At 41.2% G+C, this 13,431-nt stretch overlaps 1 protein-coding gene across 4 annotated transcripts in view; it reads left to right on the forward strand.

Moving 5' to 3' along the window:
- Positions 1-6,503: 6,503 nt before the first annotated feature.
- ATG5 (autophagy related 5) overlaps positions 6,504-13,431 on the forward strand; it is a 115,110-nt gene continuing 108,182 nt past the window's right edge. Inside the window, exons 1-2 of one of the 4 annotated variants that reach the window (XR_003512603.1) lie at positions 6,504-7,029; positions 13,230-13,393. Coding sequence is in view for 3 of the 4 variants with exons in the window: in XM_027551305.1 (XP_027407106.1) it covers positions 13,286-13,393 (108 nt within the window). In the remaining variant the exon portion in view is untranslated. Of the gene's footprint in view, positions 7,030-7,194; positions 7,282-13,229; positions 13,394-13,431 lie in introns of those variants that run through there. The other 3 variants (XM_027551305.1, XM_027551306.1, XM_027551307.1) reach the window with 3 other exon arrangements.

Genomic DNA, 13,431 nt, shown 5'->3' on the forward strand with positions numbered 1-13,431 from the left:
TATAATATTTTCAAGAGAAACCCACATTTTACCTGCAGCAGTGTTAGAATTACATCTGGTACCAAATAGTTGACATGGTAGTCATAGGAAAACTGATCCAACTTGCAATTTTAAAGTATAAAAATATATTCATGTATTGAAATTTGAGGGGTTCCTTTGCTGTTGCTTAAGAGTTATTTTCACTTTACCAAGCACCTAATTACGTGAACTCAAGAAATGCTTAAATGACTGAATGAAAACTTGTCACAGTGAAGGGAAAGCTATCACTAAGGTTAAAGGAGTCTATCTGCCCAGTTCCTGGATTCATTTTAGAATGCCAGCTGAATGGACACAAATGGACTGCCTATGATTGCTGAGCTCTGAAAGTCGCACAGTAATATTTGAATCCTCCAAACTTCTCTCACCTCATAGGAGCAAATATTATACAGTGATACTTTCCCAACTTCCAAGCATGTGTCTTTAGAATTTTCTAAAGGTAAAAACTTAGATGCTGAAGCTGAAGCTCCAACACATTGGCCACCTGATGTGTAGAGCCAACTCACTGAAAAAGACCCTGAAGCAAGGAGAAGCGGGAAGCAGAGGATGAGATGGTTAGATAGCATCACTAACTCAATGGACATGAATTCAAGCAAACTCTGGGAAATAGTGAAAGACAGGGAAGCCTGGTGTGTTGCAGTCCATGGGGTCACAAAGAGTTGGACACAGCTTAGCAAGTGAACAACAACAAAAACTTAGAACCATAAATATGATCAGCTACTGCTGCTGCTAAGTCGCTTCAGTCGTGTCCGACTCTGTGCGACCCCATAGACGGCAGCCCACCAGGCTCCCCTGTCCCTGGGATTCTCCAGGCAAGAACACTGGAGTGGGTTGCCATTTCCTTCTCCAATGCATGAAAGTGAAAAGTGAAAGTGAAGTCGCTCAGTCGTGTCCAACTCTTAGCGACCCCATGGACTGCAGCCCTCCAGGCTCCTCTGTTCATGGGATTTTCCAGGCGAGAGTACTAAAGTGGGTTGCCATTGCCTTCTCCGAAATATGATCACAATGTGTGTTAAATTATTCAATCTAATGCATTCTGGCCTGGTTGTTTTGGTCTTTTGTTCAACATGAATATTTATGTTCAACTGAGGCAGGCAGTGCCTTAGAAACATGACGAGTTACAGAGGAGTATTAAGCTCCACCACCTTCAGCATCTAGGTAGGTAATCCAAAGTCTAAATAAGTGATAGCATGGGGACAGTGGGACACTGGACAGGTCACTCCCGGCCTGAAAGGGGGCAACTATAGCTCCACTCTAGCACTCGGGTGCCATGTGAGAATGTGGGCCCAGAGTCGTCAGATTTCAGAAGCCAGAAATCCAAATTTTTGAAACCCTAACCATTTTTTTTTTAATTTAAGAAACATTTTAGGGGCCTCCATGGTGGTCTGGTGGCTAAGACACTACATTCCCAGTGAAGGGGGCCTGGTTTGGATCCCTGGTCAGGGAACTAGATCCCACATGCTAAAACTAAGACTATATAAATAAATAACTTTTTTATATATATATAAAGAAATATTGTCAGGGGCAGAGTGGCTATCTGCCACTCTTCCTTACTGACCAAGATTAATTTGATCATGTGTAACTGTTAGGGTTTTTTTCCATAGATAAACATAGCTACTAAAGAAATTGAGGCTGGTGAGGATTAATCATTTCCCATAATCTGGATATGGGATTATAATGAAAGTCAATTTTAGATCAGATTCCAGTGCACCCACAGACACTTATTAATACAACCTGCTGTATAAGCTATGTAAGATCCCAACTCTCTGCCCTTTACAGTGCTCTCAGTATTTTGTTCCAAAAAATCTTATCTTGAGGCAGCTTTAACATCTTTCCTGTGGCTGAATTCTATAATCTCTATAGAAGACAAAATCAAGCTGCAGGGATCAAGCTGCAGGCTTCATGGATTCCCACACTTTGTTCCTTCAAGGGTGGCAAGAATCTCTAAAATGTTTTAGTCAATCCACATATCTTAAATATTGCTAATTTCATAAATGAGGTATAATTTCTAACATTTATCCTACTTTTGAGAAGCCAAAAATAAAAACCTATTTCTGACATCACTATGCTAATTAGCAAGCCATGTGGTATGGATCAGGAGAGTGGAGGGATGACAGATGTTCTTGGCAACAGCTGCTTCTGGAGTGTGGTCTTTCTGACCTTGACACCTCTGGAGTATGGCATTCTCAGTTTGGCCAACAATAAACGAAGCTTAAACTAGCATATGCATAGCATCACAGTGTGTATCCCAAAGCAGGTTAGAGTACATCATGATGTCAAATTAGTGGTCCAGTTCCCACCTGTGGGACTCATTTGCAGCTGTTCATAGATGCAGATTCATATTCATCCCTGCTTTCTAGGAGTTTCCATTGTAGCACCAGCTGAGGGGTATTGCTTGAGTAAAGATTAAAGGTTGGAAGAACAGACATGTGATTGTGTTCTGGGAATACACAGCAGAGCTAGAGACCGTACGGAAGAAGCAACAGTGCCTTCTGCAAGCAGACTACACAGCTGGCACCAAGACAGGAGGGAGCAGTGATGGAGACCCTGATTCACAGGCCACTGTGGGACTCCCACTCCACTAACAACAGGGTATCTCAATCTCTTTCAGCTTTCTTTGTTGATCATTTGGAGATTGACAAAGTAATAAAGGAAATCACTTTCTACCTAAACTCTAGGCTATGAGAAAGAATTTAGTTCCTAAGGGGAAAGTGATGGGAATCATAGAAGAAAGCTCATGTTCAGCTTATTTTACTTCCACATTTACTGAATGCCAGGCATTGTGCTGACATTAGGGATTAAAAAAAAAAAAAAATTGAGGAAATGTTGAAGCGCACCTAACCTAGATTGAGTGGATCAGAGAAAACTTTCTATCACCTGAACTGTCTTATGCAATGCGTGGTATATTTGAAGTGGGGAAAAGGGATACAACAATGGGTCTGGCGGGGACAGCATTTTAGGCAGCAGGCACAGTGGGAACACAAACATGTTAGCCTGAGTGCAAAGAACTGCAAGACTTTGATACCATTGTAATTTAAAGTGCTTGGCAGGGAACATTAGGAAATGAGGCTAGAAAAAAGGGAAAAGCCAGTCACAGAGGGCCTTGTTGATCATGTTGAGAAACTAGAAATCTGTTCAGAAGGAACGAGTGAGGCATCTGAATTATATGGCAAGAATTCATTTCAGAGAATCTACTCTGGTTGAAATCTAAATCAAAGATAGTTGGCTCCTGGGGCAAACGGAGCAAGACTGGCAGCATGGAGACCAGTTAGCAGGCTAGCCCAATAGTGTAGGTAAGAAGTGATGATGGTTGAAGGAAGGATTTCGGTAGCATGGGAGACTGGTTGAAGCATATTTATAGGCAGAAGGAAGAAACCAGTAGTGGGGGAAACTGGAAGACAGGTTAATTGGTTGGCATGCAATTAGAGGTATTAGAACTGAACTAGAAGAATCAAATTTGGGTTAACTAACTCGACAGAGGATGAGATGGTTAGATGTCATCATCAACTCAATGGACATAAGTTTGAGCTAACTCTGGGAGATAGTGAAGGACTGGGAAGCCTGGTGTGTGGCAGTCCCTGGGGTCACAAAGAGCTGGACACGATTTAGTGACTGAACAACAACAACTTATTAAACTAGTAGGCTGGAGAAGAAAGAGAGTAGATGGGAACTTGAGGTCACGATGTAATAGCACGTTAGAGTTCATGGGGTTAGTAGAGACACCTTAGAGTTCAGGAAGGCAGATTTAAGTAAATTTAGATCAAAGAAAGTTGTGATCCCACAACTTTGAATCCTACAAGTTGTAATGCATGCAAAAATAAAAGACTTTACAACTGCAAACTATTATAGTGAGAAGAAAATAAATCATATTGTTGACAGACTTCTGTGAGTCTCTCCTTTGAACCCAGAATTTTAAGAGGACTGTGTATTCCCCTTTGGTGAATGAAGGTTGACAAGTAATTCACACAAGTTTGCCTGAGAGTCACTCAGAATGCACTGAAGCTTGGGAGAAATGGTAAGGCTAACCAGAAAGGGCTCCTTAAAAGTTATGTTCGTTGAAAAAAAATAAAAACATGCAGGGCCAATGACCAAGAGGGAAGACACAATGTTAACAAATGGAAATGACAAAGAACAAATATAGAATTCTTCTTACGTCTAAATTTTTGCTCAGGGAGCATAATCGTGAGATGGGAAAAAGTCCAACAACTGGAGTTATCTAGAAGGGAGATATGTCATGTGAAGAGTGGCTGAAAGAACTGACAGTATTATACTGAGTGGGTTATGAGGTATGAGAGCTACCTTTACATAAGTGAAATGCTGTTAGGACAAAGGTTAGCTATGTATGTTGCAGGCTGTAAGTGGAGTAGAGGAGGCACAAGGGGAGGAAGGAAGTAAACAGGGTCAAGTCTTAAACGTACAAGAAGCTGGATCTTAGTTCAATTTAATAGCTCTCCACCTATTAGGGTTCTCCAAACACAGTTTTTCCCCTCCCCCTCAACATTTTACCAGGAAAAATTTCAAGCATAACAGCGAAGTTGACAGGATTTTACAGTGAACACCCAAATACTAGATTCTACCATTCTACTACATAGATTCTACCATTAACATTTTACTATACTTGCATTATCAAATATGTATCCATCTATTCATCCCTCTATCCATTCATTAATCCACCTAATTTTTTTAATACATTTCAGAGTAAACTCCATTTAGTTTTGGCTACCATTGGGAAGGAAGGGCAACTTTATCCTAAGAACTTTTTTACAGAGGTTAATGGTTGTCTGTTCAGGATGCATAGAGAGGATTTCTGCATTGATTATGTGGAGTGGACTGGACTGTGACTTTCAAATATTTTTGACTGCTACCAATATCAAGAAATGTATTTCACATTCCTATCCAGTGTATACCACATACATATTAAAATAAAAATTTCAGGAAACAATATTTACCTTAATATATGTTGTTGTTTAGTCGATGTTCTGTCTGACTCTGCGACTCCATGAACTGCAGCACTCCAGGCTCCCTTGTCCTTCTCTATCTCCCTGAGTTTGCTCAAATTCATGAGTCCACCAAATGGACTCATGCCCATCGAGTTGGTGATACTATCTAACCATCTTATCCTCTGCCGTCCCCTTCTCCTTTTGCCTTCAGTCTTTCCCAGGGTCAGGGTCTTTTGCAGTGAGTTGGTTCTTCACTTCAGGTGGCCACAGCATTGTAGCTTCAGCATCAGTCCTTCCAATGAATATTCAGGGTTGATTTCCTTTAGGATTGACTGGTTTGATCTCCTTGATGTCCAAGGGACTCTCAAGAATCTTCCCCAGCACCACAATTTGAAAGCATCTATTCTTTGGTGCTCAACCTTCTTTATGGTCCAAGTCTCACATCCATACATGACTACTGAAAAAACCATAGCTTTGACTATTTTGGACTTTTGTTGGCAAAGCAATGTCTTAGCTTTTAAATATGCTGTCTAGGTTTGTCAGTTTTCCTTCCAAGGAGCAAGTGTCTTTTAATTTCATGGTTGCAGTCACCATCCGCAGTGATTTGGGAGCCCAAGAAAACAAAATCTATCACTGCTGCCACTTTCCCCCCTTCTATTTGCCATAAAGTGATTGGACCAGATGCCATGATCTTAGTTTTTTCAATGTTGAGTTTTAAGCCAGCTTTTTCACTCTCCTTTTCCACCTTCATCAAGAGGCCCTTTAGTTCCTCTTCACTTTCTGCCATTAGAGAGGGATTATCTGCATATCTGAGGTTGTTGATATTCTCCAGGCAAACCTGATTCCAGTTAGTGATTCATCCAACCCAGCACTTCACATGATGTACTCTGTATAGAAGTTTAATAAGCTGGGTGACAATATACAAGCTTGTCACACTCCTTTCCCAATTTTGAACCAGTCAGTTGTTCCATATCTAGTTGTAACTGTCACTTTTTGACCTGCATACATGTGTGAAGCATGCCAATATTTTCTAATTTTTTTCCCTGAAAAATGCTAGTCAGGACCCACAAAATTGATTTGATGACCCACCAATAAGTTGATTGAATTTTGAATAAGGTGTGATTTACCACTAATAAATCATTAGACTAAACAACAACCCTTAAGAAGATTCTTCTTTTTAAAAGTATCCTGTGGCTAATACTAGGATTTTCCTAATCTTTTCAATTATCAGGAACGATAAAGTAGTATTTACTCGGTATGCATAGTGTAATAATTTGATGGAATGTGTAATTAAAAGACTAACGTTAAATGTCTGGTAAGGCTTCTAGATAGATCCAGTGCCAACAGCTTTTAAGAGTAAGTTTACTAATTGCTTGTTATTTTAACCAACAGGAAGACAAAGGTATATACAATTGGATGGATGGGAGGGCTTCAAATGCCTGTTAATTCATGCTGTGGCTCTGACAAAGTGAAGATGAGAAAATAGGAAAACACTTTGAAGATCAACGTTTTATTAATTTTACTGTGGGAAGCCAGGAGAGAGACGCCGCGATCAAGCTCCAGTGAGGCAGTGTCTCCGTATTTGTAAAAGTCTCTGCTCTCACAGAACTGTTATAACCTTCTTAAATATCAATGACTGCCAAAAGCACAGACAAGCCAAGAGATCACCTGTGAACTTGCCAGGGGGTTTGACCGCTCGGTCCGCGCATGCTCAAGTCTGGCTCCAGCCTCGGTGCAGGGTTGGGCCGAACTCGGAGGGCGGAGTGCGGGCCACGTGGGGTCTAGTGACGTCATCTCCGGGCGCCGAGGGTGACTGGACTTGCGGTGGGCTTCCAGGGCTCCGCGGCGCTGCGGGCCGTCTTTGCTGGATACCGGAGGGCGGAAGTGGAGCTGGGCTCTACTCCGACCTCCGCGCAGGTGTCTTCTGCGGCTGCGCGGGCTATCGGGACTCCCGGCTGGTGCATCTCGGCGAGATAGTGTGTTGGCCGCTCTCCTCCGCCCAGCGTCTTCACCTGTGCAGGAAGCCGGAGGAGAAGCCGGCGCTTCTAGTAGGGTATGTGTGTGTCTGTCACCCCAGTGTGAGGAAATGCCCGCAGGAAGAGGGTTGGGGAAGTGCCAAGTAGGTGTGGTAAAAAGGAGGGGCGTGTGCGTTGAGAGGAGCGCTCCCCCGGGCGGTGGTGGCGGGTGAAGGTGGTTCCTCCGAGGAAGGTGGCGTTGCCCAGGCGCCGCCCCCGGAGCCCTAGCGCCGGCTGGGAGGGTGTAGCCTGTGTGATCTCTGGAGGGAATACGTCCGTTCCTTTCTAAGGTAGGAAGCCGGGGTCTCATCAGAGGCTCTGGAGTTTAGTCCAGGACTTGCATTTTTCGTGCAGTAGTTATTTAGATCATAGATATTTCATAGGCAGTTCGATTCTATCCGAAATCGGTGGAGTTTTCCCCAGTTTATCTTCTCAAAGCATTCATTAAGTCTCATTTTAATAATATTTAGTGCCCAAAAATAAATTTCCCGTTGGCAAAGCACTTTCATATACTTTAATTATACTTTGGATTATTTTCAAGTCACATCTGAAGTTGAGGAGCTTAAGGAAACTGGATTGGTTCTAGATTTTTCTGAAGGGTGTGGAGACACAACATGTTTTTAGCAAGAATCAGAACCCAGAGGCTGTCAAACGGCACTGGACTTCTAAAGTCTTCTAGAATTTACTTGATAAATTTCGGAGTTTTGGGGACTGTGTGTACAACTTGGGTCTGAACAGAATTATTTTGTGGTTTCCATAAAGGGAGTTGTTGATTGAATTTTGAATTTGAAAGTAAATATGTTGGGCTGAGGGTAGTAGTTGAGGGAAATTTTAGGATTTTATATTGGATTTGAGCATGTTCTTTGGTCCATCATGGTATGCTGATTAAAATTGGGGAAAAACAAATAGAATGATACTATATGGATAAGAGATTTTAGAATAATGTACAAGCTTCAAGTGTAGATTCACTTTATTAATTTAACAGATACGAAGTGCCAGTTATGTGCCAGGCACTGAACAAAAAATAAACGAAGCAATAAACAGTGAAGAAGACAATAAAAATCGCTGCCATGATGAAGTTCACTTTGAGGTTTGGGGTGAGGAAACATTAATTTAAAAGTTAATTAAAGTATATGTGAAGTGGAGTGGTGAAAAGTGCTGTGGAGAAAAAATAATGAAGGGGAATGGGACATGCTGGTGTCATGTGTAGGAAGTTATAGTGGTGGCCTAAGAGAAGATGACATTTGAGCAGAAACCTAGTAATATTAAGGAAGGGTGCCATGTGGATGTAGTGGAAAAGACGGTGAGAACAGCCAGAATCCCTGAGGCAGGAGCATATCAGCTAGTTTGGCTCCACCGGGGGAGCAAGTTGGAGAGAGAAGTAGATTAGCAGGTCAGAGTAGGTAGTTAATGTTAGTTGCTCAGTCTTGTGTCCGATTCTTTGCGACCCCATGAACTGTAGCCCACCAGGCTCCTCTGTCCATGGGATTCTCCAGGCAAGAATACTGGAGTGGGTTGCCATTCCCTTCTCCAGGGGATCTTCCTGATCCAGAAATCGAACCCAGGTCTCCTGAACTGCAGGCAGATTCTTTACCTACTGAGCTACCAGGGAAGCCTCAGGTCGTATAAGGGCCTGGTAAGAGGTTTTTTTTTTTTGAACACTTACAGTTTTTACTTTGAATGAATTGGTCTAGTTTTGAGTGGCTTCCCAGGTGACTCAGTGGTAAAAAATCCACCTGCAATGAGCATCTCTGGGTCAGGAAGATCCCCTGGACAAGGGAATGTCTACCCATTCCAGTATTGTTGCCTGGAGAATTCCAAGGATAGAGGAGCCTGGAGGGCTACAGTCCATGGGGTTGTGAATGAGTCAGATACGACTGAGGGACTAAACAACAAGAGTTTTGAATAAAGGAGTGAACTCATCTGACTTGTGTTTTAAATTTTTTTTTCTGATTATGTTGTTATTTCTCTGCAGCAAGTTGCAGAAATATTGAGACCTCTGTTGGTAGACTGTGGCATTTATCTGAGTTAAAGGTCACAGTGACTTGGATCAGTGTGGTAGTAGTGGAGGTGAGAAATAACTAGGTTCTAGACTGATGTCTAAGCTAGAGCTGGTCAGCTGTGAAGAGGGGTCATGGTTGGCTCCCAGATTTAAGGCCTGAGCGACTAAAGAATGGAGTTACCACTTAGTAGTTTGGGGAAGACCACAGAGTACTAGGAAGAGGAGAGAGGGCGATCTGAAATCATTTTCTGTTTTGCACTTGCTAAATTTCCAAATGAAATGCCAATATACAGTAGTATATGTGGAACTAGAGTTCAGAAGAGAAGTCTAGGTTGAAGATGTGAATGTGGGAATTGTTAATGTGTAAATGATATTTAAAACCCTAAGAGATCTCCAAAGGCAGGGTTCAAGGACTTCAGGACATTTCAACATTTGGAGGTTGGGGCGAGTTACAGACTATATCCCCCAGGGTGGGGGTGCGCCTGTTCCTTAAAACCCCTGTTCAAAAATGGTGATCCTTAGTAACCAGATAGAAGGAAATAGTTAAAAAGCCAAGTCATTAGCTGAGAGAGAGTAAGGAAGGAGATGTGAAAATTTGAGAAGAGAGAGCTGATCTGGGACAGCAGAAGAATAAATGGACTAGGGAAACATGAGAACACTGGGCAGTACTCAGAGCCCACTTTTGAATTTAAAGGGAGGCCAGCCAACATATTTTTAGATGTTTACAAATTTACTAGTAGTAGGTATTTGATATTTTAAGTAATTTGTGGATAGTTGGCGATTTTGTCAGCAAAAAAACAGCTTTAGGTAGTAGGTTAGCAGCTCTTGGTTTGTAGCCTAAAAGGGACTGTTAATTGTGCATTACATTCTTATCATACTCACTATACTGTTTGCTAAGTGTTTTTCGTTGGACACACCTACCATTTTTCCAGGCTGAGAATTAGATGCAGAAAATACAGCAGCAGTCGGGTAGTAGTCATTGCCCTAAAGAAGCTTATTTCTAGTAGATTGTATCATGGTTTGAGATTTCATTTTCTTCGAAAATGTTGCCTTCAAGTTGGATGCGTGGTTTGATATCATTGTGTATGTATGAGAGGGAAAAATATTTTTCTAAAATAATAAAATTCACTGAATTTAAAGTGTGATTGTACCAATTTAGCAAGAGTTTAGGTGGAGAAGTTTCTTCAGTAGCTAGTGTAACCTTGGGGTTTATGTATTTTCTTTATTTATATATTTTCCGGTGTTTAACAAAAATTCCAGAACCAACTATGTGCTAATTGTGCTACCCTCCCTGATACAAAGGTATATATGACTCAATTTCTGCTGTCAAGGAACTCACTGTTCAGTTTTGGGAGGGGCAAGAGTCAGATAAGATAAACATACCTGCAGTGCACTGTTATACCATATAACAATAAAGATAAATAATAAGTAATTAGATTGTAGTTTGCTTAGTGGAAGGCGTCCCAAGAAACTGATGTTAGGTTCACTCTTAAAAGAGGATTAAGAATTGTCCAAGAGAAGGGGCAAAGGATATGCAAGCAGAGCGGCCATGGAATTAAATACGTATTCCATTCTTCCTGTTGTTGGTTACTAGGTGCTAAACACAGAGCAACCTGTGACATTAGAATTATCTTCAGTTTACAGATAGGAGGTTTGGAGATGTCGGGTTTGTTGTCCAAGGACTCACAGCTTATATGAGGAAGTCAGGGTTGAAACCCATGTCAGTCCAGTTTCAAAACCTCTTAATTACCTTACTCTATTACCTACTGTAAGCATTTAAATCTTTTCAGTCCTTGTCTTTATCCCTCGGCCAGTTTTTTTTTTTTTTTACCAACTTCTATTCTTCACTGGAAAAGCCTCCTATCTGTTTTCAAACCACTGCTACCAGTCTAGGTCAGGCACTCATTATTATATGCCTTGGTTGTGGACATTGCTTCCTGGCTATGCTTTCTCTGACTCAGATCTCCTTTTGTGCACTGCCATCAGATTTGTTGTTGTTGTTGTTCATTTGCTAAGTCATGTCCTACTCTTTGCAGCCCCACGAACTGCAGCATGCCAGGCTTCCCTGTCCTTCACTATTTCCCTGAGTTTGCTCAAACTCTCATCCATTGAGTCAGTGATGTCATCCAACCATCTCATCCTCTGTTGCTTCCTTTTCCTCTCGCCCTCAATCTTTCCCAGCATCAGGGTCTTTTCTTTCCATCAGGTGGTCAAAGTATTGGAACTTCAGCTTCAGCATCAGTTTTTCCAATGAATATTCAGGGTTGATTTCCTTTAGGATTGACTGGTTTGCTCTCCTTGCAGTCCAAGGGACTCTCGTGAGTCTTCTCTAGCACTGCAGTTCAAAAGCATCAGTTCTTCAGCTCTCAACACTTTTTATGGCACAACTGTCACATCCGTACATGACTAATGGAAAAGCCATAGTTCTGACTATACCAGATAATTGTTTTTATTTCACCATTATAGAACCTCACAGCTTGTTGGATAAAATTGAAAACCTACAGTTATCTATTTGGTATACTTCATGATCTGGTTACATTATGTATTTATAAATTTGACATTAAAGGAATAATAATTGCTTTTATGTCTCAGCACTTACTGTGTCCAGTACCATGTCACATACTTTATAGATTTTTTTCTCTAGAACAACCCTGGTAACTTTTACAGTTAAGGAAATTGAGACTTAGTGAAGTAAAGTGACTTGCTTAAAATCATGTATGGTAGTAGACCGTGTCACAGTGTCAGCTCTTTCATTGTCTATTACTGTTCCCAATATGTTTCCTAAAACGTTGGCTCATATATTGCTCCTGCCACTTCCTGTCTTTGCTAATGCTATATTGCCCTGCTTGGATTATTTGTCTTCTTTTCTTCTGTCCATATTTTACCCAGTCTTCAAGTTCAGTATCTTTTAAAATTCTTCCCTGAACATGGTAAGTTCTGTTAATATTTAACTGCTTCCCCTCCTCCCTATGAAAGCACTCACAAAGTAACATTTAATTATAACCATGGACATATTGGAGTTGAAAGGGATGTTTGGCAATTAATATGGTATGGTGGAAAGAGTACCAGATTGAAAATCCTGCTGCAGTGGAAAAGTAAAGGTGCAGTGAGGTTCTGCCTGATTCATGCATAGAAGAAAGGCTGTTTTGAGCAGATTCCTGAAGGCTGTCCAAGTCGAAGACAAGGTGAGGAAGGGTACTTTAGGGTTAGGAACCACCAGCATGAGCACAGCTATGGAACGTACACGAAAGTGCATGGTATGTTTAGCAGATTTGTAAATAGTACCTTCTGGGCAATGCCTGTAGGGGCTTCCCTGGTGGCTCAGACAGTAAAGAATCTGCGTGCAATGCAGGAGACTTGGGTCCTGTCCCTGGATCTGGAAGATCCTTTGGAGAATGGAATGGCTCCCCAGTCCAGTATTCTTGCCTGGAGAATCCCCATGGACAGAGGAGCCTGGCGGGCTACAATCCATTGGGTTGCAGAGTCAAATATGCCTGAGGTTTTTAAAAAATGAACACCACCATCATCATTGTCATCATCATCGTGAAGCCCTCATCATCTGCCACAGAGCTGGGTGTATCAAATGGTCAAATTGTGACTCTTATCGTGAGTGTTACTAGCAATGCTCAGTGCATAATTTTTGGTTGTATTTTCCTTTACTAATTCCAGTTTACACTAGATAATGCTTTTGATTATTCTAAGTTCTTGAAGTTTTTGACTTTTAAACATTTTTTGAGACAAGCTCTTGTTGGTTCTATAAATTATGATGACAGATACATCTTATACTACTAGTACTGTGCTACAGGCATTATTGTAAGTATTCTACATGTATGAATTTAATTTTCATATCTCTCTTACATGGTCAGTGCTATTATTCCCATTTTATAGATGAGAAAACTGAGACAAAAGTTACAGGTGAAGAGTTCACTTTAGATAAGCAGTATACTTTTTTGGGGCTTGAGAGAATGTTGCAAGTATAGTTTCACTTTGGCTGTGGTTTGTTATTTGTATATGTAATTTTGAAATGGTTACTTCTGTGATCTCTTTAAATAAATAATGGCTTCACATTTGGAATTTGTTGTACTGATTTTTGCATTCATTCTAAAGAATGCCATCATGTAGTTTTTTGAAGTGAATAATCGTTAACGGCATTCTTGATTTCCTATAATCTTTGTTTTGGAGCAGGTTCGTTTATTCTTACAAGGATCAGACCAACGCTCTTCATTTTATTTTCAGTTTGGCTTTGGCTGAAAATAATTTAGCCTATATGTACTGCTTTCATCACTGGAAGAATGACAGATGACAAAGATGTGCTTCGAGATGTGTGGTTTGGACGAATTCCAACTTGCTTCACCCTGTATCAGGATGAGATAACTGAACGCGAGGCAGAGCCATACTATGTAAGTATGCTGGTGGTGGCAAGTGGGATGTCGGGACT

Source organism: Bos indicus x Bos taurus, chromosome 9 (assembly GCF_003369695.1).
Source record: "Bos indicus x Bos taurus breed Angus x Brahman F1 hybrid chromosome 9, Bos_hybrid_MaternalHap_v2.0, whole genome shotgun sequence".
Taxonomy (NCBI): domain Eukaryota; kingdom Metazoa; phylum Chordata; class Mammalia; order Artiodactyla; family Bovidae; genus Bos; species Bos indicus x Bos taurus.